Source organism: Stomoxys calcitrans, chromosome 5 (genome assembly GCF_963082655.1).
Source record: "Stomoxys calcitrans chromosome 5, idStoCalc2.1, whole genome shotgun sequence".
In the NCBI taxonomy this organism is placed as follows: Eukaryota; Metazoa; Arthropoda; class Insecta; order Diptera; family Muscidae; genus Stomoxys; species Stomoxys calcitrans.
The window spans coordinates 145,193,226-145,218,206 of NC_081556.1; the positions used below are offsets into that span (position 1 = coordinate 145,193,226).

Here is a 24,981-nt window from a genome sequence, read left to right on the forward strand (position 1 = left end):
CATTCCACTAAGGAACCGGGGCAAACTTCTCACATATCAATGAGAGCAGTCCGATTCAAGTTTAAGCTCAATGATAAGGGGCCTCCTTTTTATAGCCGAGTTCGAACGGCGTGCCGCAACGCGACACCTCTTTGGAGAGAAGTTTTACATTGCATAGTACCTCACAAATCAGGAGGGAAAAAACCACCGCTGAATAAGGTTAAGCCGAGCGATCAGCCGATATACAATTTTTTTTATATTTGGCCGTACTTGGCATTGAGGATGTCAACTTGTTCTCTTTTTACATGCATTCTTTTTTTACGTTTTCTCTTATTTGATGACATTTTTAATCGGCGGATTTGACATCCTCAATGATGTTCATGGGGCCTATCCACTTTTTGTTTTTGCTAGTGACCTAACCTTATATTAGTGAATCCAAGTCGGATTTAAAAAGGTGGTAAAATGTCAGATTTTTGTTTCCATTCTCTTTGTTGTCATCTTCTTTCTAGCATATTCTCTGCCCATGTATGCAAAAGCATACACACACTCTGCCCATGTATGGCAACACACACAAATTTCTTTATGTGTGTTGGCAAAACGTCGATCAGCTTTATGACAAGATTGCGGATTGCACCTTAAGATTTGTGGTTGTTGTACAAATGAGACAACTTTTAGTTGTTTCGCCATGAAATGAATGCAGGAATGAAAACAAAGAGCAAGTTGACAAAAATTCTAAATATTGTCTGTCGGCTGAATGCTTTACGCAACCTAATTCAGTGAATCCTGGTTAATATCCAATTCGAATTTATAAAGGCGGTTTCACGTGAACAGCTGTTTACAGACGGCTAGGTTTGACGGTATTAAGATTTTTGTTTACATTCTCTTTGTTGTTATCTTCTTTCTCTAATATTCTCTGTTCACGTACGCCCACTAATTTCTTTGTGTGTGTTGGCAAAACTTTGATCACCTTGATGACAAGATGGCCGATTGCACCATATGATTTGTGGCTGTTGTATGAGACCACCATGGTCAATACATTTCGTTTGATATCCACATTGTCTAGGTGGCAACACTTCCCATAGAGGTGAGGTTTATAGTTTTGAGGGGGGTCCAGGGCCTTTTCCCCACCAAAGATGGGCTTCAGATTCATATTCCTGCGATCAATCTATTGGGTTGCCCAAAAAGTAATTGCGGATTTTTCATATAGTCGGCGTTGACAAGTTTTTTCACAGCTTGTGACTCTGTAATTGCATTCTTTCTTCTGTCAGTTATCAGCTGTTACTTTTAGCTTGCTTTAGAAAAAAAGTGTAAAAAAAGTATATTTGATTAAAGTTCATTCTAAGTTTTATTAAAAATTCATTTACGTTCTTTTAAAAAATCCGCAATTACTTTTTGGGCAACCCAATATATCTTCTTACCAAATTTCATAAATTTTTCTAATGTTGTTGCCGAGATTTTAACCCAGGTGTTCAGCGTTGGATGCAGACATGCCAACCTCTGTACTACGGTGGCCCCGAAAGCTAAATCGATAGACCATTTACATATGCCAATTTTCATTATCTGCCATGTTAACTCCCCACAACAGAAAAAGTCGATAACTCGATTTTATTATCCATTAAAAACCGACTTTGATTTTTTTCACAAAAAGTCAAATAATCGATAAAACGAAAATCGACATTTAGTTCGCCATATAGCACCAAAAAAAACACGGAAAAAACTTATTTAACGGAAGTATCCCAAAGACATTGTTTATGAGCTTAATTACTGCCGTGTTTGAGCAAAAAAAAAAAAATATAAGTAAAAAGCACAAGTACAAAGCCTTATTTTTAAACGAAGGCCTAAAAAAAGAAATCGTTGCAAAAGATACATTCATTCGCCACAAGAGACAAAGAAATCGAATCGGTCGGTGTACATTTTCCCCATAACAACGTCTTCGAAATTGTGTGTAGTTGTGTAAAATGTTGTAATAATATCATAAAAAATATGTAATTGTGAAATGTTTAAGGAATAAAACAAAGAGTTCCTAATATTCATATTATTGATGAAATTGAAATTTGTAAAGTCCTAAAAAAAGCAGGGAATTGCACATAAAACAACCCCCCGCATTTAGCACATCGTATTCCTTGTGGTGCATACAACACCCTCCACCTCTCCAATAACAAAAAGTTTTTGTGCAATCGTATAACCACCACCACCACCACTACAACGACTTCAAACGAATTGGTTTTCCCCCCACCTAGCAGCAGTTGTAGCAGAGCTAAAAGGACGAAATCCTGTTTTGTTACCTTACGCCACGGATCAAATCACCACTTTCAACTTCCAGTTTGAAACTATATAAAAAAAAAAACAACAACAATAATCAGCTGTAGTACGTTTATTCCTACAGCGGCTGGTGGTGTTCTTTTGTGATTGTTGTTGTTGTTGTTATGTCGTATATTGCTGCCCAGACTGCTTTTACATCCCTCGTTCGTTCGTTGCCGCGAGTTTATTTGTAATTCCTGTCGTCGTTGTTGGTTGGTTGTAATCATTGTCTGGCCTGAGCTCCCCTACGTAATTCATTCGTCTTCTCTTTGTACACTCTGTTCCTCCGCCTCCTCATCGTAACACATCGCATCGTCACACTGCACATTTTTTGATGTTGTATGGTGCACAACAACAACAACAACCAGAATCAGTTGAACGTGTTTCTTCGTGTGTGTGGGTTGTGGTCTGTTTTTTCTCTATCGACGGCGGCGGCTAGCTAAGCGATTTGTGCATTGTTGATTTTTTTAATGATCTGCAAATTTTTCCCTAATTTTTATTGGAAAAAAGAAAATAAAAAATCGTTAAACGAAGTAGACGGCTGCAGAGATTCCGAATAAGTATTCATTGCTTTTATTTATAATAACGAATCATAAAAATCAATTGCAACTGCCTATCTGCTGCAGAGAAAAGTATTGAAACCACATCCAAACAAACAAAATAAAACATGTCAGCCGACTCGGATATGGAATATTCTGATAATGATTGCGAATATGATGATTACTATAATTCAGGTAAGAATACAATACACAAACCATTTATTTCCCATCAAGTCATTTATTTCAATATCTTGACAGTTTTTTACATAAATGCATGGCTGTAAAGGGGAAAAATGTAAATATTTATATGCAGAATCCATTCCTGGCACCTTAGTAAAATGTTTCAGGTTATTTATTTCAAAAAAGGTGAATTATTTCAGACAGCTTCTATAGTGAAGTTTGTGGGGCAAATCGATTAACTGCAAATGCCACCATACCCTCAACAGCTTCAAGTCAATTAAGGGTATGTGTTGATCAATATTTTCATATGTATCCATTATGGCCAAGTATCACTCCCATGTACGCAGCTCTACCCTTCTTCAGGTACAATGGGAGGTGGTCGTTCTCCAAGGACTACATTCACTCGGTAGCCATTCGCCGCATTTGCTACCCTGTCTGCATGAATCTTGTCTAGACCTGCTTGATATGCCGCTTGATCTAGAGGTTCTCTCGTAGAGCGCTGAACCTCACGCTCTAGATCATGTAGATCTACCTTAAGGCTTCTGGGCGGTATTCACAAGACGATGATTTGGAAGGTCTCTGCGATAACAGTCCAAAAAGTTAATGCTTAGACAGCATGTAGTTATGTCTTCGCACTGGTAGGATATTTGTCTCCTGATGGAGGTGGTCCATATGAGAGCTGAGAAGACAGCCCGCGCAGTTCGAAGGGCGGCATTCTGACTGCATGTCACAGAGCTGACGAGACCACACTGGCGCTGCATAACTTACCACAGACCGGCCAATTGCTTTGTATGTGGTCAACAAGGTTTCTTTGTCTGCACCCCAAGTGCTGAGGACCTTGTTGTTACTTTTGACTTTATCGCAGATTGCTGTGGCATGTGGGCAGAATATGTAAGAGATGTCAAATGTGACGCCAAGTATTTTGGGACACTTGATGGTCGAAATCACTTCTCCATCGACCATCAGAGTCGGCTTAGTATTCACCTCACGCGTATTTGTAGTGAACAATGTGGCTGAAGATTTGGTGGCAGATTTTGCAAATTGCAAATTTTGCCCATGAACATTCCACTAAGGAACAGGGGCAAACTTCTCACCTATCAATGAGTGCAGTCCGATTCAAGTTTAAGCTCAATGATAAGAGGCCTCCTTTTTATAGCCGATTCCATATTACCTCACAAATGTTGCCAGCATTAGGAGGGGAAAGCCACCGCTGATGGTCTCGCCAGGATTCGAACCCAGGCTTTCAGCATCAAAGGCGGACATGCTAACCTCTGCGTTACGGTGGCAGATATCTTCAGATTTCTTGCAGCGAAATATGAGACAAGCTCAACCTATTGCAGATGCCAACAATGTGTGGGGGGCCTGATGCCATTATCGTACAATCGTCCGCATATGATACGATCTCTATGCCGCCTGGAGCGGTTGGAATGGAGGATAGGTACAGATTGAACAGTGCCGGAGATATCACCCCACCTTGAAGAACTCTCTGTTTCACTCTACGGTGCTTCGACTTCTTATCCCTAAATTCCACAAATAAATGGCTACCACACAGATAATTCGCGACCAAGCGTTTCAAGCCTGGCTGGAGGGAAGTGTTGGCGATGACCTCAAAATAATATGGCATGGCTGACCATGTCGACTGCCTTCGATAGGTCCAGTGCCACGAGGACCGTCATATCACATGGCCTGGGCTGATTGAAGCCACGGCAAATGTGTGCGGTAATGGCATGCAAAGCTGTTGTGTGCTATGCAGTCTTCGAAATCCATGTTGATGCTCGGCGAATGGAAATTCTCCTACAAGGCTCGGGAGGAGTAATGCCTCAAGCGTCTTAGCCACTGGTGAGAGAAGGGAGATCGGTCTGTACGACTCCCCCAAACTCGGGTCTTTACCAGGCTTCAGTAGCGGGATCACTCTGCCCATTTTCCAGACATCGGGAACTATAAGAGTGTTCAATGACAGGTTAAGGACAGTGGTAAGGTACTCAACTCCAGGTAAATCCAGATTCTTCAGCATCAATGTAGAGATTCCGTCGGGGCCCAACGCCTTAGAAGATTTGGCGCCACGGATGACATTCGTAACTTCGCCCACGGTAAATTGTGAGGACTGTTCATCGGCTCGGAGACCACGAATACGGCGAATGGCTCTCCTCCTTGCCCTGTCTCTCTCGGGATGCACAATAAATTGACGGTTGAACAACCTGGCTCATCTCTGCGGATCAGTCACGGTTATCTCGCCAAAAGTGACTCAGGTCCTGTCGTCCCGTCTACCGGGGTTCGAGAGAGACTAAACAGTGGCCCACAGTTTGCCTGCACCGGTGCCTAAGTTACATTGCTCCAAGTGTTCCAGCCACAAATTCCGCTTATGTTCGTTGACTACCCTGTTTATTTCCAAATTCAGCTCGCTGATTCTGGGGTTAGCGGGGTCCATAGCACGAATCCCATCACGCTCGTCTGCGAGTACCACTGCTTGTGCCGGGAAATTGGGTCGCACTTGCGGTATTCGACCGGCTGGTATAAAGCGAGCGGCTGCTGCGTTGATGATGTCTCGGAATTTCCTCTCGGCCACAAGCACATCAGAGGGGGGTGGCAGTTCATTGAAGCGGCGATTGGTATACTCTCTGAAGCCGATCCAATTGGCCTTCTTGTAATTGATGAACGTCCGGCGCTCAGAGGTTATGAAGTCGGGTGGTCGGTCGATGGTGAGGATTATGGGGAGGTGGTCTGACCCCAAAGAGATGACGGCTTGCCAGGATACGTCACTCAGGAGATCAGGGGATGCAATTGAGATTTCTGGCGAGCTGCTGCACCTCCTCTTAATCCAAGTGGGGGCATCCTCATTCACCGTGCAAAACGTGGGAGAATGCCATGACGAGTGATGTGCATTAAAATCCCCCAGAACCAGACGACCATGGCCAGATAGCAACCCACTTATGCCGGGGTTGTAGGCCTGGCCATTAATCGGGACACAGCTACCAACCGGCGGTATATACACGTTGTATATCACTATCTCGGCAGTACCAGACCTGACTGCTACCCCCATACATTCCATGTATGGATCACTAGCGTCAAGCGCAGGCGAGATAGGTCTATACTGCACGGAATGGTGTATAACGATCGCTCCATTCCTTGAGCGATCCTTACGTAGCACATTGTAGCCGTGACAACTGTGCAAGCTGCAGGTGTTAGTCAGCTTTGTCTCCTGGATCGCTGCGACCGATATGCTCTTCCGGCTCATAAAATCTACAATCTCATCAATCTTGACACGCAGTCCGTTGCAGTTTAACTGCAAGAACGATACACTTCCCGGCACTGGCCTGGCAATAGTAGGGCTAGGGTGCTGTCGTTGCATAAATTGCCGTACGGGAGAGGTCGGGGGGGTCACATAGTCCGACGACGAAGACCCCGAAGGCGACGACAGCGACGCTTGTGACCCACTGCTGGCTATGTTCGCACAGCACCTAGCGACATAGCCAGTATGTCTATACTCCCGTAGCGAAGTTAGGCCAGAGCAAGAACGGAAGTGTACCCACTCCAAACACCGTTAACACCTCACCGACACTGACCGATGATGAAGGCGGTTCTGGCAAACGGAACAGAACCAGGGTCCGGGGTTCTTTTCGATCCCGGCACGGACCAGAAGCGTACAGAGAAGGCACTCCGGGATGTGCCTCTCCCATGACGAAAAAAGACGAACACGTACACTGAGGCGGCAGCCCTTGCCGATGAAGATTCCATCGGGTCAATCCGGTGCGTACAACCTGCTGCCATGGGATTGCATGTTTTTGTTGTCGCCAAACTACGCGGTTCGAGTCCTGGCGAAAACATCATAAAAAATTTTTCAGCGGTGGCATTCCCCTCCCAATGCTGGCGACATTTGTGAGGTAAAGCCATGTAAAAACTTCTCCCCAAAGAGGTGTCGAGCTGCGGCACGCCATTCGAACTTGGCTAAAAAGAGGAGGTTTCTCATCATTGAGCTTAAACCAGAATCGGACAGCACTCATTGATATGTAAGAAGTTTGCCCCTGTTCCTAAATGGAATGTTCATGGTTAAATTTACAATTTGCTTTGCAAATTGGACGTACCTAGGCATATGGCAGGAAAAGCATATACATTTAAGCCAATGGACTTTGAAGTTCTTCAAACGAAATGGCAAAATGAATATGCACACCTTTGCCGTATAGTGTTTTGGTACACAAAAAGGTTATATGCGTTAATTACATACGTCGTAGGAATCATTTTTACACTTTTTTCTTTTGACATTGAAGCAGGTAATGAACTGTAATCCGCCAGACAACATCAATAACAACAACAACTAACAACAGATAGGAAGAAACCCAAAACAAGTCACCTCGGGAAAAAAAAGAACCTAAAACAGCAGGCAGCTAAAGTAGAAGAACTATGCCAGAATGAAGAATGAAAGAAAATCAGGAGAGCAAAAAGCAGATCCAACCGCATTACTATGGTGGTAAAATGGTTAATGACCTCTTACACCAATGGCCGAACAGCCGCCGTATGGGCCATATTCGTAGTAATAGTAGTAAATGATAGTAAACGCAACACTGCCGACATAGTATTTTAGTTACTATGAAGAAGAACACTTGCCTGTAAAAAGACGCAGAGGCCTATGTTACCCTATTTCTATGGCCAACATTGTGTTCACAACTTAGCTGGTGGTTGTTTAAGTTACAAGTTTTCATCTTTCATTCTGCAGCAACAGTGAATGAGAAACCTTGGCATTGAGGGCTGACTGGTTTATCCATCGCATCAATTGATCAACCAAAAACCTTATTCTTTGTCATGGGGTTTTAACGTTGCCATTTACTAGACTCACTTCCTTTACAATTGAAGAAGTACAAACAAAAAAACAACAACAACATAGGTTTGCTGCCATAGAATACCTCCTACTCCTCCATACTGAACAACACTCCAACACAAAATGAGAAAAGGTAAACACAACAATGAAAGAAAAACAAAAAAAAAACTCAGCCTTTCAGTGGAAAAAGTCGAAGCCACACAACCTAAACTGAACTTGAAAATCACACTTGAATCACGTTTCTTTTCTTTTGATTGCTGTCGGGGTACACAATTTAGTTAGTCAGTTCAGTCAGTCCGTATATGCGTCGGCCTGTGCCTCTCGTCTGTCTGGCACGATAAAACTCTTAGGGTTCATTGTTGTTGTAATACATCAACATGCATGTTTGAAAGGTTCAAAGTTTAGCATTGAAATAGCAGTGGTAGTAAACCCCTGCAGTGTTTGATAATTCGGTTTTCGGCATAAGATTTTCATAGAACATTTCTTCAACATTTAAATTTGCAGGGAGTTTAATAAAAATTTGATTTTTATAGGAATTTTTGTCAAATATTGATTTAAATGAATCATTACACAAACAATTTTTATGAATATTTTTCTAATTTTGATTTTTAAGAAAAATTTTTCAAACTATGGCAATGATCAAAGGTTGTTGTTGTTGTAGCAGTGTGTGGTACACTGAGGCAGCAGCCCTTGCCGATGAAGGAATTCATCAATTCCATGGCAGCCGGTTGTACGTACCGGATTGACCCGATGAAGTCCTTCATCGGCAAGGGCTGCCGCCTCAGTGTACAACACACTGCTACAACAACAACAACATGAAGGAATTTATTGGGTCAATCCGGTACATACAACTGGCTGCGATGGGATTGATCAAAGGTTGATCAGAGACATTGTGGTTAAGGAAAAGCTTTCAAACGTTTAAGTCACCTCACCAGGGCCTGATGAGATATTTCCGGCATTTCTACGCAAATTTTGGCACCAAATGTCTATAGACTTATAAATCATACTTCTTCTGAAGACCATGGGGCGTATTGTGGATTCCATGATAATGAACAGGATATTCGACAAATTGTTCTGATACCAGCATCATGACATTGTGAAAAGGCTATCGGTTAAAGCCCTCATGACAGAGGTTGTGCATTACTGACTTACTTTGATTGGCTATGACAGAACATATGTTCCACTAGGCGAACGTAGAATAGCGTTCCAAGCGCCTCGATTATCTGCGCTTATTCCAAAATCTCTGACACCAAGTTTCGAGGTGTCTCCCACCATTTGATCTTTCCATCGGTCTTTTGGTTGTTGTTTTTGTTGTAACCACATTTTCATGTGGAGCTGGCGATTCTCGTCAAGTTCCTGTAGGTGAGCAAGCTGGGGAACAGGGTGGCCATTGGTTATTTAAAGGCGCCAATAACTCGCCTTGTCATATCGAGCATCGTAGGCAATCAGTAATTGTACAAGAGCCGGTGCCACCCGACCTCTCACTGAGACTCTCCGCTCGATACCGCTGATTGTCCGCAACTGCAGTTACAGCTACTCCGGATGAAGCATTCCATTATCCACAACATGTGGATGCGCCCGGTAGCTCGCAGCTAAGCTTATTGTGACAGCAATGAACACCACACAGATCGGACCTCAATGTTTCAGCTTGTGTGGTGCTTACAGCTATCCATTGCCGCGCCGGACTTTTGGTTGTTGTTGTAGCACTGTGTTGTACACTGAGGCGGCAGCCCTTGCCGATGAAGGACTTCATCGGGTCAATTCGGTACGTACAACCGGCTGCCATGGGATTGGACTTTTGGTCTTCCCTGTTTGCGTGAGCCACCGTTTTTGCCTTCAAAAGACTTCTTTGGTGGAGCTTCTTCATCCATTCTGACAACATGACCTAGCCAACGCAGCCGTTGTGTTTTGATAAGTGTAGCTATGCTTTCGTCGTCATACAGCTCATATAGTTCATGATTCATACGAGGCCTATATTCTATTGGGTTGCCCAAAAAGTAATGGCGGATTTTTCATATAGTCGGCGTTGACAAATTTTTTCAATGGCTTGTGACTCTGTAATTGCATTCTTTCTTCTGTCAGTTATCAGCTGTTACTTTTAGCTTGCTTTAGAAAAAAGTGTAAAAAAATATATTTGATTAAAGTTCATTCTAAGTTTTATTAAAAATGCATTTACTTTCTTTTAAAAAATCCGCAATTACTTTTTGGGCAACCCAATACATTAACACAAACTGGTCCATATATTTTACGAAGAATCTTTCTCTCAAATACTCCAAGTACTGCCTCATCTGCTTTCACAAGTACCCATGCCTCAGAACCATATAACAGCACGGGTAGTATCAGTGTCTTGTATGGTGTAATCTTCGTCTGACGAGAGGTGGCCTTGTTTCTAAACTACTTACTTAGTCCAAAGTAGCATCTGTTTGCCAGTATTATTCTTCGTTTAATCTCAAAACTGGTGTCATTCGTTTCGGTTGCGGCGGCGTCGAGGTACATAAAGTTACTGACTATCTCAGAGTTGCGGTTCCCAACTTTCTCCATTTTCTTTATCTGCTCGGTTGTGCAAGGCTTTTTGGGAGTTGAAACCATCCATTTTGTCTTATCTCCATTCACTGCCAGACTGACTGACTCTCTTTCGATTCTTTCAAAGGCTGCAGTTACTACTTCCGGTGACCGACCTATGATATCGATGTCGTCGGCATAGGCGAGTAGCATGTGTTCTCTTGTGATTAGTGTGCCATATCTATTCACATCTGCATCTCGTATAATCTTCTCCAGCAGGATATTAAAGAGATCACATGATGGGCTCTCTCTTCTTGTCTGAAACCTCGTTTGGTATTAAATGGTTCGAAGAGATTCTTTCCTATTCTTATTGAGGAACGCGTATCAGAAAGTGTCATCCTGCAGAGTCTTATTAATTTTGCAGGGATACCAAACTCAGACATGGCTTGAAATACCTTTGAACGTAAAGGAGTATCGAAGGCGGCTTTGTAGTCAACAAAGTGATGATAGGTGTTGATTTGTCCTTCTCGGGTCTTTTCCAGGATTTGGCGCAGGGTGAATATCTGGTGCAGGCGAATTTACCAGTTCTAAGGCCGCATTGATAGGGCCCAATTAACTCATTGACTTAAGGGTTTAATCTTTCACATAGTACGGTCGAGGGTATCTTGTATGCGATGGGGAGTAGACTTATTCCTTTGTAGTTGGCACATTCCGTCTTTACTCCTTTCTTGTGTACGGGACATAGTATGCTGATTCTCCAACCATCGGGTATGCGTCCTTCTAGCCAGATTGCGCAGATAAGCTGAAGCATATGCCTAATCAGCGTGCCGCCTCCTGGCTGAAATAATTCAGCGGGAAACCCGTCGGCTCCTGCTGCCTTGTTGTTCTAACCGGTATGCTTGGAAATAGAGACACAACGTCGAAAGATATTAATACCTCATTGTCTCCGATTTCCTTGTCATTGATTTAAATTCTATCCTGAATTTTAATTTAGTTTAAATTTTGTTTTCATAGCAATTTTTGTGAAATCTGATTTTCTTAAAAAATTTCACAAAAGTAGTAGATTTTTTTCTAGAAAATTTAGTCAAAGTTTAATTTTCAGTCAACGTTTCGTTGAAATTTTATTTTGGTAGAAAATTTAGTCGAATTAGAAAATTTTGTCAAAATATGATTTTTATAGAAAAATTTTTTTTTAATTTTATTTTCATCGAGAATCGCTCAAAATTTAATTTTCATGGAAAATTTCGCCAAATTTGATTGCCATGAAATTTTTTTCGAAATTTCATTTTTATAAAAACTTTCGTCAAAATTTAATTTTGATAAAGAATTTGTCGAATTTTGATTTCAATATTAATTTTCATTTAATTTTGATGTGCATGGAAAATTTTGTCAAAATTTGATTTTCCTAGCATTGCTAGTTGAAATTTTCTTTCAAAATAAAGCTTTCGAAATTTCTATAAAAAAAATTATTTGAACAATGATTTGTATGAAAAATTTTTAGCGAAATTTTATTTGTATGGAAAGTTTGCTTAAAATTTGATATTCATAGGAAATTTAAATAAAAATTTCGTTAAAACTGGATTTTTCATACTGAGTAGTTGCAAATGCAGTCGCGGTTTCGAGTGAAAAGTATCAGTTAGAGGATGAGCGGCATCGGCTCTTTCTTAAAAACTGAGTGTCTACGAGGTATTTATGACAAGGCGGGTTATTGGCGTATTTTAATAACAAATGGTTGTCGATAACAAAAATCATGGAAAAAATCAAAAAGATTTTGATTCTTAGTGTATATGTGACTTACTTACTTTCACCAATACTATCGAAATGATCATGATGTACCATGTAAATTCCCCATTATACCAAAAACATTTTTATACCCACCACCGAAGGATGGGGGTCTTTTTACTTGTTCTTATTTCATAACTGTGTATGGTACAGTTCCGAAATGTGAAGAAGAGAGGTTATTCGATATCCTTCAAAAAAAAAAAACGAAAATCGAAAAAATTTTTCTTACACCATTTTCGCGGAAAGGGTCCTATATTTTTATAGAATATTTTTCCAAACTTTGTTTTTATGGAAAAATTTGTCGAAATCTTATATATAAAATACAATTTGTGTTTGCTTGTTTGTTCCGTATAGACTCAAAAACGGCTGAACCGATTACCTTGAAATTTTCACAGATTGTGTAGATTGGTCTGGATATCTATTGATATTTTTCCTATCGATACTATTGGCAAATTTAATTTTTTTTTTTTTTGCAAAATTGAACAAAATTTCATAGAATATTTTTCCTCTGCTTTCTTTGGCTTCATATGACACTCATCTGAGTGGTGTTCTTTTGCCAACAACACACAATGTCCGTCGACCAAATTACAAACCACATCCACTGAACGATTACCAAAACGTTCGCGTATCTTTCACTCTATTGTATATGTGCTTGTGTTTTTAGCTAATTTTGTTTTTATGTGGCATGCGATACAGACAATTGATTTGGTCAAAGTGGCTTTTGAGCGCCAAAGTTTTTGGGTCTCATGCAGTTCTCTTGTTGCTGTAGCAGTTTATTGTGTTTTATATTTTTTATCTGCTTTCATGTGGTCAATTCGGTGCGTACAACCGGCTGCCATGGGAATGCAGTTCTCTGGTGTATATGTGAAGCATACACACTTATTTTCACCGACACTATTACAATAACCATTTATCATGATGTACCGTGTAAATACTCCATAACACCCAAATATTTTTTCTCACTTCATAACAGAAGACTTTTTTCGATATCCTCTATCGCTATCCATCAAAAGACTAAAATTGAACAAATTTCGCTTACATCACTTTTGCGGGAAGGGTTCGATATTTTCTTAGAATATTTTTCCAAAATTTGTTTTTATGGAAAAATTTGTCGAAATTACATAAAAAAACAATTGTGTTCATTTGCAAACAACACACAATGTCCCTCGGCCAAATTACAAACCACATCCACTGAACGATTACTAAAGCGTTCAGGCATCTCTCACTCTATTGTATATGGGCGTGTGTTTTTAGCTAATTTTGTTTTTATGTGGCATGCGATACAGACAATTGCTTTGGTCAAAGTGGCTATTGAGTGCCACATTTTGGGTCTCATGCAGTTCCCTGGTTGTTGTAGCAGTTTGTTGTGTTATTTTTTGTCTGCTTCCATATGGTCAATTCGGTGCGTATAACCGGCTGCCATGGGAATGCAGTTCTCTGGTGTATATGTGAAGCATACACACTTATTTTCACCGACACTATTACAATAACCATTTATCATGATGTACCGTGTAAATACTCCATAACACCCAAATATTTTTTCTCACTTCATAACAGAAGACTTTTTTCGATATCCTCTATCGCTATCCATCAAAAGACTAAAATTGAACAAATTTCGCTTACATCACTTTTGCGGGAAAGGCTCGATTTACATAGAATATTTTTCCAAAATTTGTTTTTATGGAAAAATTTGTCGAAATTAAATAAAAAAGAAATGTGTTCATTTGCAAACAACACACGATGTCCGTCGACCAAATTAAAAATTACATCCACTGAACGATTACTAAAACGTTCGCGCATCTCTCAATCTATTGTAAAGGGTGATTTTTTTGAGGTTAGGATTTTCATGCATTAGTATTTGACAGATCACGTGGGATTTCAGACATGGTGTTAAAGAGAAAGATGCTCAGTATGCTTTGACATTTCATCATGAATAGACTTACTAACGAGCAACGCTTGCAAATCATTGAATTTTATTACCAAAATCAGTGTTCGGTTCGAAATGTGTTCAAATTTTGACAAATTTTGTTCAGCGATGAGGCTCATTTCTGGTTGAATGGCTACGTAAATAAGCAAAATTGCCGCATTTGGAGTGAAGAGCAACCAGAAGCCGTTCAAGAACTGCCCATGCATCCCGAAAAATGCACTGTTTGGTGTGGTTTGTACGCTGGTGGAATCATTGGACCGTATTTTTTCAAAGATGCTGTTGGACGCAACGTTACGGTGAATGAACACATTTCGAACCGAACACTGATTTTGGTAATAAAATTCAATGATTTGCAAGCGTTGCTCGTTAGTAAGTCTATTCATGATGAAATGTCAAAGCATACTGAGCATCTTTCTCTTTGACACCATGTCTGAAATCCCACGTGATCTGTCAAATACTAATGCATGAAAATCCTAACCTCAAAAAAATCACCCTTTATATGGGCATGTGTTTTTAGCTAATTTTGTTTTTATGTGGCATGCAATACAGACAATTGCTTTGGCCATAGTGGCTATTGAGTGTCAAATATTGGGTCTTATGCATTTCTCTTGTTGTTATTGTAGCAGTTTGTTGTGTTTTATATTTTTTGTCTGCTTCCATGTGGTCAATTCGGTGCGTATAACCGGCCGCCATGCCATTGCAGTTCTCTGGTGTATATGTGAAGCCTACACCCTTATTTTCACCGTTACTATTACAATGACCACTCATCATGATATACCGTGTAAATACTCCATAACACCAAAATATTTTTTCTCACTTCATAACGGAAGACGTTTTTCGATATCCTCTATCGCAATCCATCAAAAGACTAAAATTGAAAAAATTTCGCATACATCACTTTTGCGGGAAGGGTTCGATATTTTCATAGAATATTTTTCCAAAATTTGTTTTTATGGAAAAATTTGTCGAAATTAAATAAAAAAGAAATGTGATCATTTGCAAACAACACACGATGTCCCTCGGCGAAATTAAAAATTACATCCACTGAACGATTACTAAAACGTTCGCGCATCTCTCACTCTATTATATATGGGCGTGTGTTTGTAGCTAATTTTGCTTTTATGTGGCATGCGATACAGACAATTCGGTGCGTTTAACCGCCTGCCATGCGATTGCAGTTCTCTGGTGTATATGTGAAGCATACACCCTTATTATCACCGACACTATTACAATGACCACTCATGATGTACAGTGTAAATACTACATGACACCAAAATATTTTTTTTTTTCATTTCATAACGGTTCATGGTATTTGATTTTCGGAGAAAGTTTTGTCGAAACTTGATTTTTATTAAAAAAACTTGATTTAGATAGGTAAAGTTTTTTATCAAAATTTAATTTTCTTAGAAATATGGTCAATTATTTGGGTTAGTTTTGTATTTGTTTCTAACCATAGTACCGGTTATAGATTTAAATCGTTATCGAAGGCGATTTCCAGTTTCATCTTATACACGTTGATGTAATGGAAATTTTGCATTTATTCTTCTTGGGCATATAATTGGCTTTGTCTGCTAGTGTTTTTTTTTCAACCCTTCATAATACTGATTGCCTATATAACACTGCATTTGTAACTCTTTTGTGTAACGCTTATTAAGTTTATTTTTATACATTTAAATTGAACGCGTTTAAAGAAAAATGTCATAACCGACAACAATTTAATAGTCATTTAATCAATAAATGAACAATGATAATAGCTGCCAGGTTGATAATGTAACAATGTAAGTGGGTACAACTATCCACCACACCCCCATGGGGTTCAAAGTCCTCATTTGCTGTCAGAGTCCCATAGGGAAGTGGGTCTAGAAATATTGCATGCTCTTGCGTTAGGCGTTTGTTGGTGGGTACTGACTGCCACAACATCATCATTAGTGGAAATGTGTTAAACGTTGCATGGGTAACCTTCAAAATGTTTACCCAGCCATGTGAAAAGCAAGGTTTATGAGTAGTACATAACATTTTGCTCCCTCCGGTTCTGTTGTTGGGGATTATTAATAAACAATGCAAATACATGCATGATGAATGTTTATAAAAATTAATGAATATGGCATTGACTTTTTTTTGCGGGTGGCAGGGATAGTAGACGTGGTGCGTCAACCTAACCTGAGTAAAATACTCTGGTAACTTAATTGTTATTGTTTTATAGACATGTCTGTCTGTTATAAATGCCAACCCTCGATCATCATAGCTATCTACCATACCTACTCTACGGTGATAGATTGATAATTCTTTCTTACCCCTCATTGCAGGTGAAGATTGTGATGTTGAACGCTTAGATCCCAAGAAAACCGATCCCGAATATTTCGAATATGAATGCTTAACCGTCGAAGAGGTGGAGAAACTACTCAATGAATCGGTGGAAAAATTAAATACGATTTTACAAATAACGCCATCCTTAGCTAAAGTGCTGCTGCTGGAGCATCAATGGATGAATCAGGTGGTAGTTGACAAATATCGCCAAAATGCCAATACATTATTGGTGGAGACACGCATAAAACCTCCTTGCAATAACACAGATCCCTCGCTAGAAGTTGACAGTGCACCCTCAACAAGTGCGGCGGCGGCCGCGGCAGCTGTAACATCGTCAACGACATCATCAACGACTGCCTCACCATCTGCTATGCCACCACCCATTGTGGGCACCCTGAGCACTTATAGCAAATCACCTACGTCTACACCCACAATTGGCAGCAGTAGCAGTTTAACACAACAATATCGTAGTCAAATGTGTCCGGTATGTGCAACAGTCCAGCTGGGCGATAAATTCTATAGCCTATCATGTGGTCATTCCTTTTGCAAAGACTGTTGGTCAATGTATTTTGAGACACAAATTTTTCTGGTAAGCTTATGTCAGACAAATTATTTTGTGTTTTATCACAATTTCTTTTCCACTCTTTTTTTTTTCAGGGAATTTCCACTCAAATCGGTTGTATGGCTCAAATGTGTAACGTTCGTGTTCCTGAAGATTTGGTGCTCACCCTGGTGACGCGTGCTGTAATGCGTGAGAAATATCAACAATTCGCTTTTCGAGACTATGTCAAGTCACATCCGGAATTGCGTTTTTGTCCCGGCCCCAATTGTCAAATTATAGTGCGCTCTCGTGAAATTGCCCCCAAACGCACCGTCTGCACCGCGTGCGGCACCTCATTCTGTTTCAAATGCAATATGGACTATCACGCTCCCACTGACTGTCAAGTGATTAGAAAATGGCTTACAAAGTGTGCCGACGATAGTGAGACGGCCAACTACATAAGCGCCAATACCAAAGACTGTCCCAAATGTCACATATGCATAGAGAAAAATGGAGGCTGTAATCACATGCAATGTTTCAATTGCAAATATGACTTCTGTTGGATGTGCTTGGGCGATTGGAAAACGCATGGTTCCGAATACTACGAATGTTCGCGCTACAAAGACAATCCCAATATAGCCAACGAATCGGTGCATGTGCAAGCACGAGAAGCCTTAAAGAAATACCTCCATTATTATGAGCGTTGGGAGAACCATTCCAAGTCCATGCAATTGGAACAGCAAACACTGGATCGCTTGCGTCAACGCATCAATGAGAAAGTGATGAACGGTCGTGGTACCTGGATCGATTGGCAATATCTCTTCAATGCAGCTGCTCTGCTGGCAAAATGTCGATATACCTTACAATACACCTATCCATATGCCTACTTTATGGAAAGTGGTTCACGTAAGGATCTCTTTGAATATCAACAGGTAAGTTTGGACAATTGAAATGTAATGGTAGTTAATGCAGTCATGGTTGTTGTACGCTCAATGGCTGCTGGGGTTATAGATTGATTTATTTTGAGATTATTCGTTTGGCCATGGTACCCAGATCTAGCCTTTTCAATTGGAGCAGATCACAGTGACTCTGCAGTGAGATTAGTTCGTTTTGCTGGGCATGTAAATAGGCGACTGGTGTCATGGGGTCCTGTTGTTGTTGTTGTTGTAGCCACATTTGCATTTGGAGGTGGCGATTCTCGTCAAGCTCTTATAAGCGAACGCGCTCGTTCCAGTCTATACGACCGATCGCCGCGGGAACATGATGGCCATTGGTTGTTTAAAGGCGCCAATAACTCGCCTTGTCATATCGAGCATCATAGGCACTCAGTATTTGAGTAAGAGCCGGTGCCATTCGGCCTCTTAGTGAGTCTCTGCACTGGATACCGCTGATTGTCCGCGGCTGCAGTTGCAGCTACTCCGTATGGAGCATTCCACTTTTCGCAACCTTTAGACGCGCCCGGTAGCTCCCAGCCAAGATTCTCTTTAGTTATTCCGTGCCGGGATGTCAAATTGGGCCAAAGTAGTGCTGGTGTTAAATGCTTTTGATGTGAGTGAAGACTGAGGAGTTTAGGGTTCGACGACCCCCTTTTTTCCGTGAATATTCCATTAAGGAACCGGGGCAAACCTTCACATATCAATGAGTGCTGTCCGATTCAAGTTTAAGCTCAATGATAAGGGGCCTCCTTTTATAGCCGAGTCCGAATAGATTGCCACAGTGCGACACCTCTTTGGGGAAAAATTTTTACATGTCATAGTACCACACAAATGTTGCCAGCATTAGCAGGGGAAAATTACCTCTGCAAATTTTTTCTGATGGTCTCGCCAGGATTCGAACCCAGGCGTTCAGCGTCATAGGTGGACATGCTTACCTCAGCGCTACGGTGACATTCCTTATACCAATCTCCCGATTAGAAATCTTAAAAGTTGTATTATTGCCTTGATTTCCATGAACAAACGTGCCAAGTGGAAATACAGCGATCTCGCGATTGAGCTCAGAAATTCACTTTTGCTACCCATTTTCGGCATTACAGTGAGTTACATGGCCTCCTCAACATTTGAGTATGGACCAGATTTCTATGCTGTTGCCATATAGCCCTGTTTTCCGATTGAATGCATTGAACGCACAAAAGCCTCATTTCCTATTCCAACGTAATATGGAAGCGACCCCTTAACATTTGTAACAGTTACAGTCAATATCGGAATTACGCCCTTTTTGATGAAATTTGAAGTAGTGAGGCCCGTCGTGACATTATTTGGCCCCTCGACATCCATGGTTTTATTATACCCTCCACCATAGGATGGGGGTATACTAATTTCGTCATTCTGTTTGTAACACCTTGAAATATGCGTCTAAGACCCAATAAGGTATATATATTCTTGATCGCCATGACATTTTAAGACGATCTAGCCATGTCCGTCCGTCTGTCCGTTCGTCTGGCTGTCGAAAGCACGCTTACTTTCGAAGGAGTAAAGCTAGCTTGAATTTTGCACAAATACTTTTTATTAGTGTAGGTCGGTTGGGTTTGTAAATGGGCCAAATCGGTCCATGTTTTGATATAGCTGCAATATAAACCGATCTTGGATCTTGACTTCTTGAACCGCTAGAGGGCGCAATTCTCGACTGAAATTTTGCACATGGTGTTTTGGTATCATGTCCAATAACTGTGTCAAGTATGGTTCAAATCGGTTCATAACCTGATATAGCTACCATATAAACCGATCTTGGGTCTTGACTTCTTCAGCTTTTAGAGGGCGCAATTCTTATCCGATTTGGCTAAAATTTTGCACGTAGTGTTTTGTTATGATTTCTTACAACTGGTGCTAAGTAAGGTTCAAATCGGCCTATAACCTGGTATAGCTGACATATAAACTGATTTTGGATCTTGACTTCTTGAGCCAGTAGAGGGCGCAATTCTCATCCGATTTGGCTGAAATTTTGTACGAGGCGTTTTGTTATGACTTCTTACAAATGTTCTAAGTAAGGTTTAAATCAGCCTATAACCTGGTATAGCTGTCATATAAACCTATCTGGGATCTTGATTTCTTGAGCCTCTAAAGAGGGTAATTTTCATCCGATTTGGCCGAAATTTTGCACGAGGTGTTTTGTTATGACTTTTAACAATTGGGCTTAGTATGGCGTGAATCGGTACATAACCTGATATAGCTGCCATATAAACTTGTCATTGACTTCTTGAGCCTCTAGAGGGCGCAGTTTTTATCAATTTGCCTTTGTACAACGGCTTCTCCTATGATCTTTAACATACATGTGAAATATGATCTTCATCGATCAATAGCTTGATACAGCTCCCATATAAACCGATCTCCCGATTTTGCTTCTTGAGCCACTACAAGGCGCAATTCTTAACCGAATGAACTGAGATATTACACTATGTCTTCTACAATGTTCAGCATTCATTTATGGTCCGAATCGGACTATAACTTGATATAGCTCCAATAGCTTAACAGTTCGTCTTCTAAATTCTTTGTTTGCCCAAAAAGAGATACCGCGCATAGAACTCGACAAATGCGATCCATGGTGAAGGGTATATAAGATTCGGCACGGCCGAACTTGGCACGCTCTTACTTGTTATTCGTTATACTTTGTCTGCATAAAAAGAGATACCGCGCAAAGAACTCGACAAATGCTATCCATGGTGTAGGGTATATAAGATTCGGCTCGGCCGAACTTTTCGTGCTCTTACTTGTTCTGCACTCATAACGAATACTCGGAAACTACTGAAAGTGAAATAATAATTTGGAGTAATTTATATGTTGGAGGCCACCGTAGCATAAAGGTTAGCATGTCCGCCTATAACGCTGAACGCCTGGGGAGACCATCCTGGCGTTGGTTTTCCCCTTTAACTTTACTCTATGTTCAATAGTTCTTCAATTGATAACGAATTCTTGTCTAAGGTTTTTATATGTAGCGATAAGATAAATAAATTGAATTGAAGATACTGCATTTGAATGAGAGTTTTTGAATTTGATAGGAGTGCCCCTGTGCCATGAGTTTCACAATTGATATGATATTGAAAAGAATAGATAAGAGAAACTTTGACATCTTCTAAGAGATTGTAAACTACTCATACCACCATAAACTACTCATACCACCATAGATGTCCATCCGTCCGTCCATCTGTCAAAATTATGATAGGGGTCGAACAGCTAGCAGCTTGAAATATTGCACAGATACTTAATATCGATCTAGGTCGTTGGGAATTGCAAATGGGCTATATCGGTTCAGATTTAGATATAGCTCCTATATAAACCGATCTTCCGATTTGACTTCTTCAACCCCTGAAAGCCATAAATTTCGTCCGATTGAGCTGAAATTTTATATATATGGGGTGTGCCTCCTTCCCACCGCGTCCAAAACCCCGCTTTAATCGACGGAGTGCCCTCTCTCTCGTCTCCTCGTCCCGACACCTAGTGAACCCAAACAGTGCTGTGTACTAGGATTTGCCTTCTAGCTACCACACCATATTATGTTGTGCGCGGAGGCCACCGCAGAGCAGAGGTTGACATGTCTACCCATGACGCTGAACGCCTGGATTCGAATCCTGGCGAGACCTTCAGAAAAAAAATGTTCAGTGGTGGTTTTCCCCTCCTAATGCTGGCAACATTTGTGAGGTACTATGCCATGTAAAACTTCTCTCCAAAGAGGTGTCGCAATGCGGCACGCCGTTTGGACTCGGCTATAAAAAGGAGGCCCCTTATCATTGAGCTTATACTTGAATCGGACTGCACTCGTTGGTATGTGGGAAGTTTGCTTCTGTTCCTTAGTGGAATGTTCATGGGCAAAATTTGCAAAATTCGCATATGTTGGAAAAACCTACCAAAAATTGAGGTCAGGCTGCCTACCAATCTACCACGAGAATAAAAACCTACCAATTTTGGTGGGAACCTAGCAAAAACGGCGACACTGATCCTAACCATTATCCAATCCAAAATTGACCGGGACTCCCAAGAAGGCAGGATGCTTTGATTACAAAAAAATAACTATTGGGTTGCCTAAAAAGTAATTGCGGATTTTTTAAAAGAAAGTAAATGCATTTTTAATAAAACTTAGAATGAACTTTAATCAAATATATAATTGCCATTTTGTTCGATAACCTTTTGCCATCTTTCTGGCAAATTTAGTATTCCACGCTCATAGAACTTCTGGCCTTTATCTGCAAAAAACTGAAACAAGTGCGATTTTATAGCCTCATCATTGCCGAAAGTTTTACCATTTAAGGAGTTCTGCAAAGATGGAAATAAATGGTAGTCTGATGGTGCAAGGTCAGGGCTATATGGTGGATGCATCAAAAGTTCCCAGCTAAGCTCACTCAGTTTTTGGCGAGTTAACAAAGATGTGTGCGGTCTAGCGTTGTCCTGGTGGAATATGACACCTTTACGATTGACCAATTCTGGTCGCTTCTCCTTGATGGCTGTATTTAATTTGTCCAATTGTTGACAGTAAACATCCGAATTAATCGTTTGGTTCCTTGGAAGCAGCTCAAAATATACCACACCCTTCCAATCCCACCAAACAGACGGCATAACCTTCTTTTGGTGGATATCAGCCTTTGAAGTGGTTTAAGCTGGTTCACCATGCTAGGACCATGATCGTTTTCGTCTAACGTTGTTGTAAACAATCCATTTTTCATCTCAAGTTATGATTCGTTTTAAAAACGGATACGGATCGAATTCATTGCGTTTAAGGTGCATAAGGTGCACAAGGTGCACAAGCGTTGATTCGGTTTGTTAAATGAATTTCTTTCAATACATGTGGTACCCATGTGATAATGAAAGGTTGATTTTGGTATATTTAACTTCTCTCCAATCTCACGCTCAGTTACATGACGATCCAATTCGATTAATGCTTTGATTTGGTCATCATCAACTTCATTTGGCCGACCTGAACGTGGCTCATCTTTAAGTGAAAAATCTCCAGAACGGAATTTGCGAAACCAATTTTGACACTGTCTTCCTTTTAAGGCTTTATCACCATACACATCTCGTAACTTTTTAGCAACCTGCTGCGCGTTTTTTCCTTTATGGAAATAATAAAGTAAAATATGACGAAAATGCTCCTTTGTGGGCTCCGTATTAAAATTGACGCCAAACAAACAAATGTAAACAAAATTTCGCGCACTTTTTCTCGAAAGCAAGCTAAAATTAACAGCTGATAACTGACAGAAGAAAGAATGCAACTACAGAGTCACAAGCCGTTGAAAAAATTTGTCAACACCGACTATATTACTTCTATATTACCGACAATTACTTTTTGGGCAACCCAATACGTACCGGATTGACCCGATGGAGTTCTTCATCGGCAAGGGCTGCCGCCTCAGTGTATAACACACTGCTACAACAACAACAACAACAATATTATCCAATCCAAAATTGACCGGGACTCCCAAGAAGACAGTATCCGTTGTTTACATAAAAATTACTATTTTTGCCTTGAATGGATCTATGCCACGGCATGCTTTCTCAGCCATGTCGTAATTTTTGCTGAAATTTTTTCATTTTTGTAACAAAATTTGGTCAATCCTATTTTAACTTTTTCCCCTCTTTCTTTCTTTCTTTGATTTGCCAGGCCCAACTCGAGGCTGAAATTGAAAATCTCTCCTGGAAAATTGAACGAGCCGAAACTACGGATCTTGGCGATTTAGAAAACCAAATGGACATAGCTGAAAAAAGGCGCACCACTTTGCTCAAAGACTTCTTCCCTGTCGAAGCATAAACTTCCAATAAACTCGCTCCGAAACAAAAAGCGCGAACAAAAAACAGAAAAAACAAAAACAAAAACTCGAGTATTTATAGTAGACACATAGAAGATTATACAACAAGTAACACTTTAGTATTTGCCAATCATCAGCTATATTTACAACTAATTTAGTAGTTAATGTATAACAAAAACAAAAAAACATAATTTTTTTGTTTTGTTTTTAAACTCAGTTTTTAATTTAAATTGCAATATAAGATTAAAATCTTAACAGAATAGGAAGAAGACGAAGAAGAAGAAGAAGAATTAGACAGACAACTTAGCCTAGGTGATAACATATTATTAATAACAAAACAAAAAAACTACAACAAAGTGATCTGAAGTTAGAATTTATTAAGAAACAAAAAACAAGAAATGTGCATTTCTAATCTCCATAAACCATGACTTCATGCTGTAACAACCCCATGCCCCCATAGACATGTCATACAACTGCGAAAAGACGTTTCAAAAAAAAAAAAAAAAAAACAACACAAACAAACCAGCATTTCATCTCATACAATTTTTATAAACATTTATAGCAATTTATTAGGTTTATTAAACAATTACAAAAATGATGTCTAGTTAAGTTTTGCATAAAACCAAGCAAAAACAAAAAAGCAGAAATGCCCCCCCCCCCCCCCCCCCCAACAAAGCGAAAATTCAAGTCTCCCGCTAGCAAAATTATTTTGCCAAGAGAGCAAAAGAGCATAGCAAGAGAAATATAGAGAAAACCAAACAAATCACATAGCAATGAATTTTGAATGTAACATGGGAGACGTCGCCTCGTCGCGTCCCCTTGCATTATAAACTAACGAAGATTTAAGAAATAGCAACCAAGTATTTTCAAATATTTTAGTAAAACAAAATTTTAAATTTGTATTATTGTATTATTAAAATTGAATGGGAAATGATGTTTTACCAATTAAGAGCTTCTTTTTTAAGTTGATTGTATCATACATGTTTTTGTTTATTTTCACTCTCTGCCTGGCCTGTATGTATCCCTCCCTCCCCCTACTACTGTTCTTTTCCTATCATTTTCTAATTGAGTGTATTGCTGCAATACATTGACTGAACATATTAGGTTTTTTTTTATTCTGTTTTATATTTTTTAAGATATCTATTTTTTTCTTTTTAACAGCAGTAGCAACAACAACAAAAGAATGTAATTTTTGTGTTCCTTTTCTCAGAAATTGGCTTTATTGAAATTTTTTTTCATTTCATATATATACAATAGAACTTTTTAAGGAAATAAAATTTTAAATATTCATAATAAATGTGATTTCAAACGAGTAAAAGCAAGCCAAGTTCGGCCGAGCCGAATCTTATATACCCTCCACCATGGAATGCATTTATCGAT

The 24,981-nt window shown here is 40.0% G+C and overlaps 1 protein-coding gene across 1 annotated transcript; it reads left to right on the forward strand.

The window, feature by feature from the left end:
- The first annotated feature begins 1,672 nt into the window (after positions 1-1,672).
- LOC106088928 (potential E3 ubiquitin-protein ligase ariadne-2) lies at positions 1,673-24,256 on the forward strand. Its single transcript, XM_013254644.2, has 4 exons — positions 1,673-3,014; positions 16,330-16,919; positions 16,988-17,803; positions 23,457-24,256. Exons 1-4 carry the CDS (start codon positions 2,948-2,950, stop codon positions 23,601-23,603), a joined length of 1,620 nt encoding a protein of 539 aa, XP_013110098.1. The 5' UTR covers positions 1,673-2,947; the 3' UTR covers positions 23,604-24,256.
- The last annotated feature ends 725 nt before the right edge of the window (positions 24,257-24,981 follow it).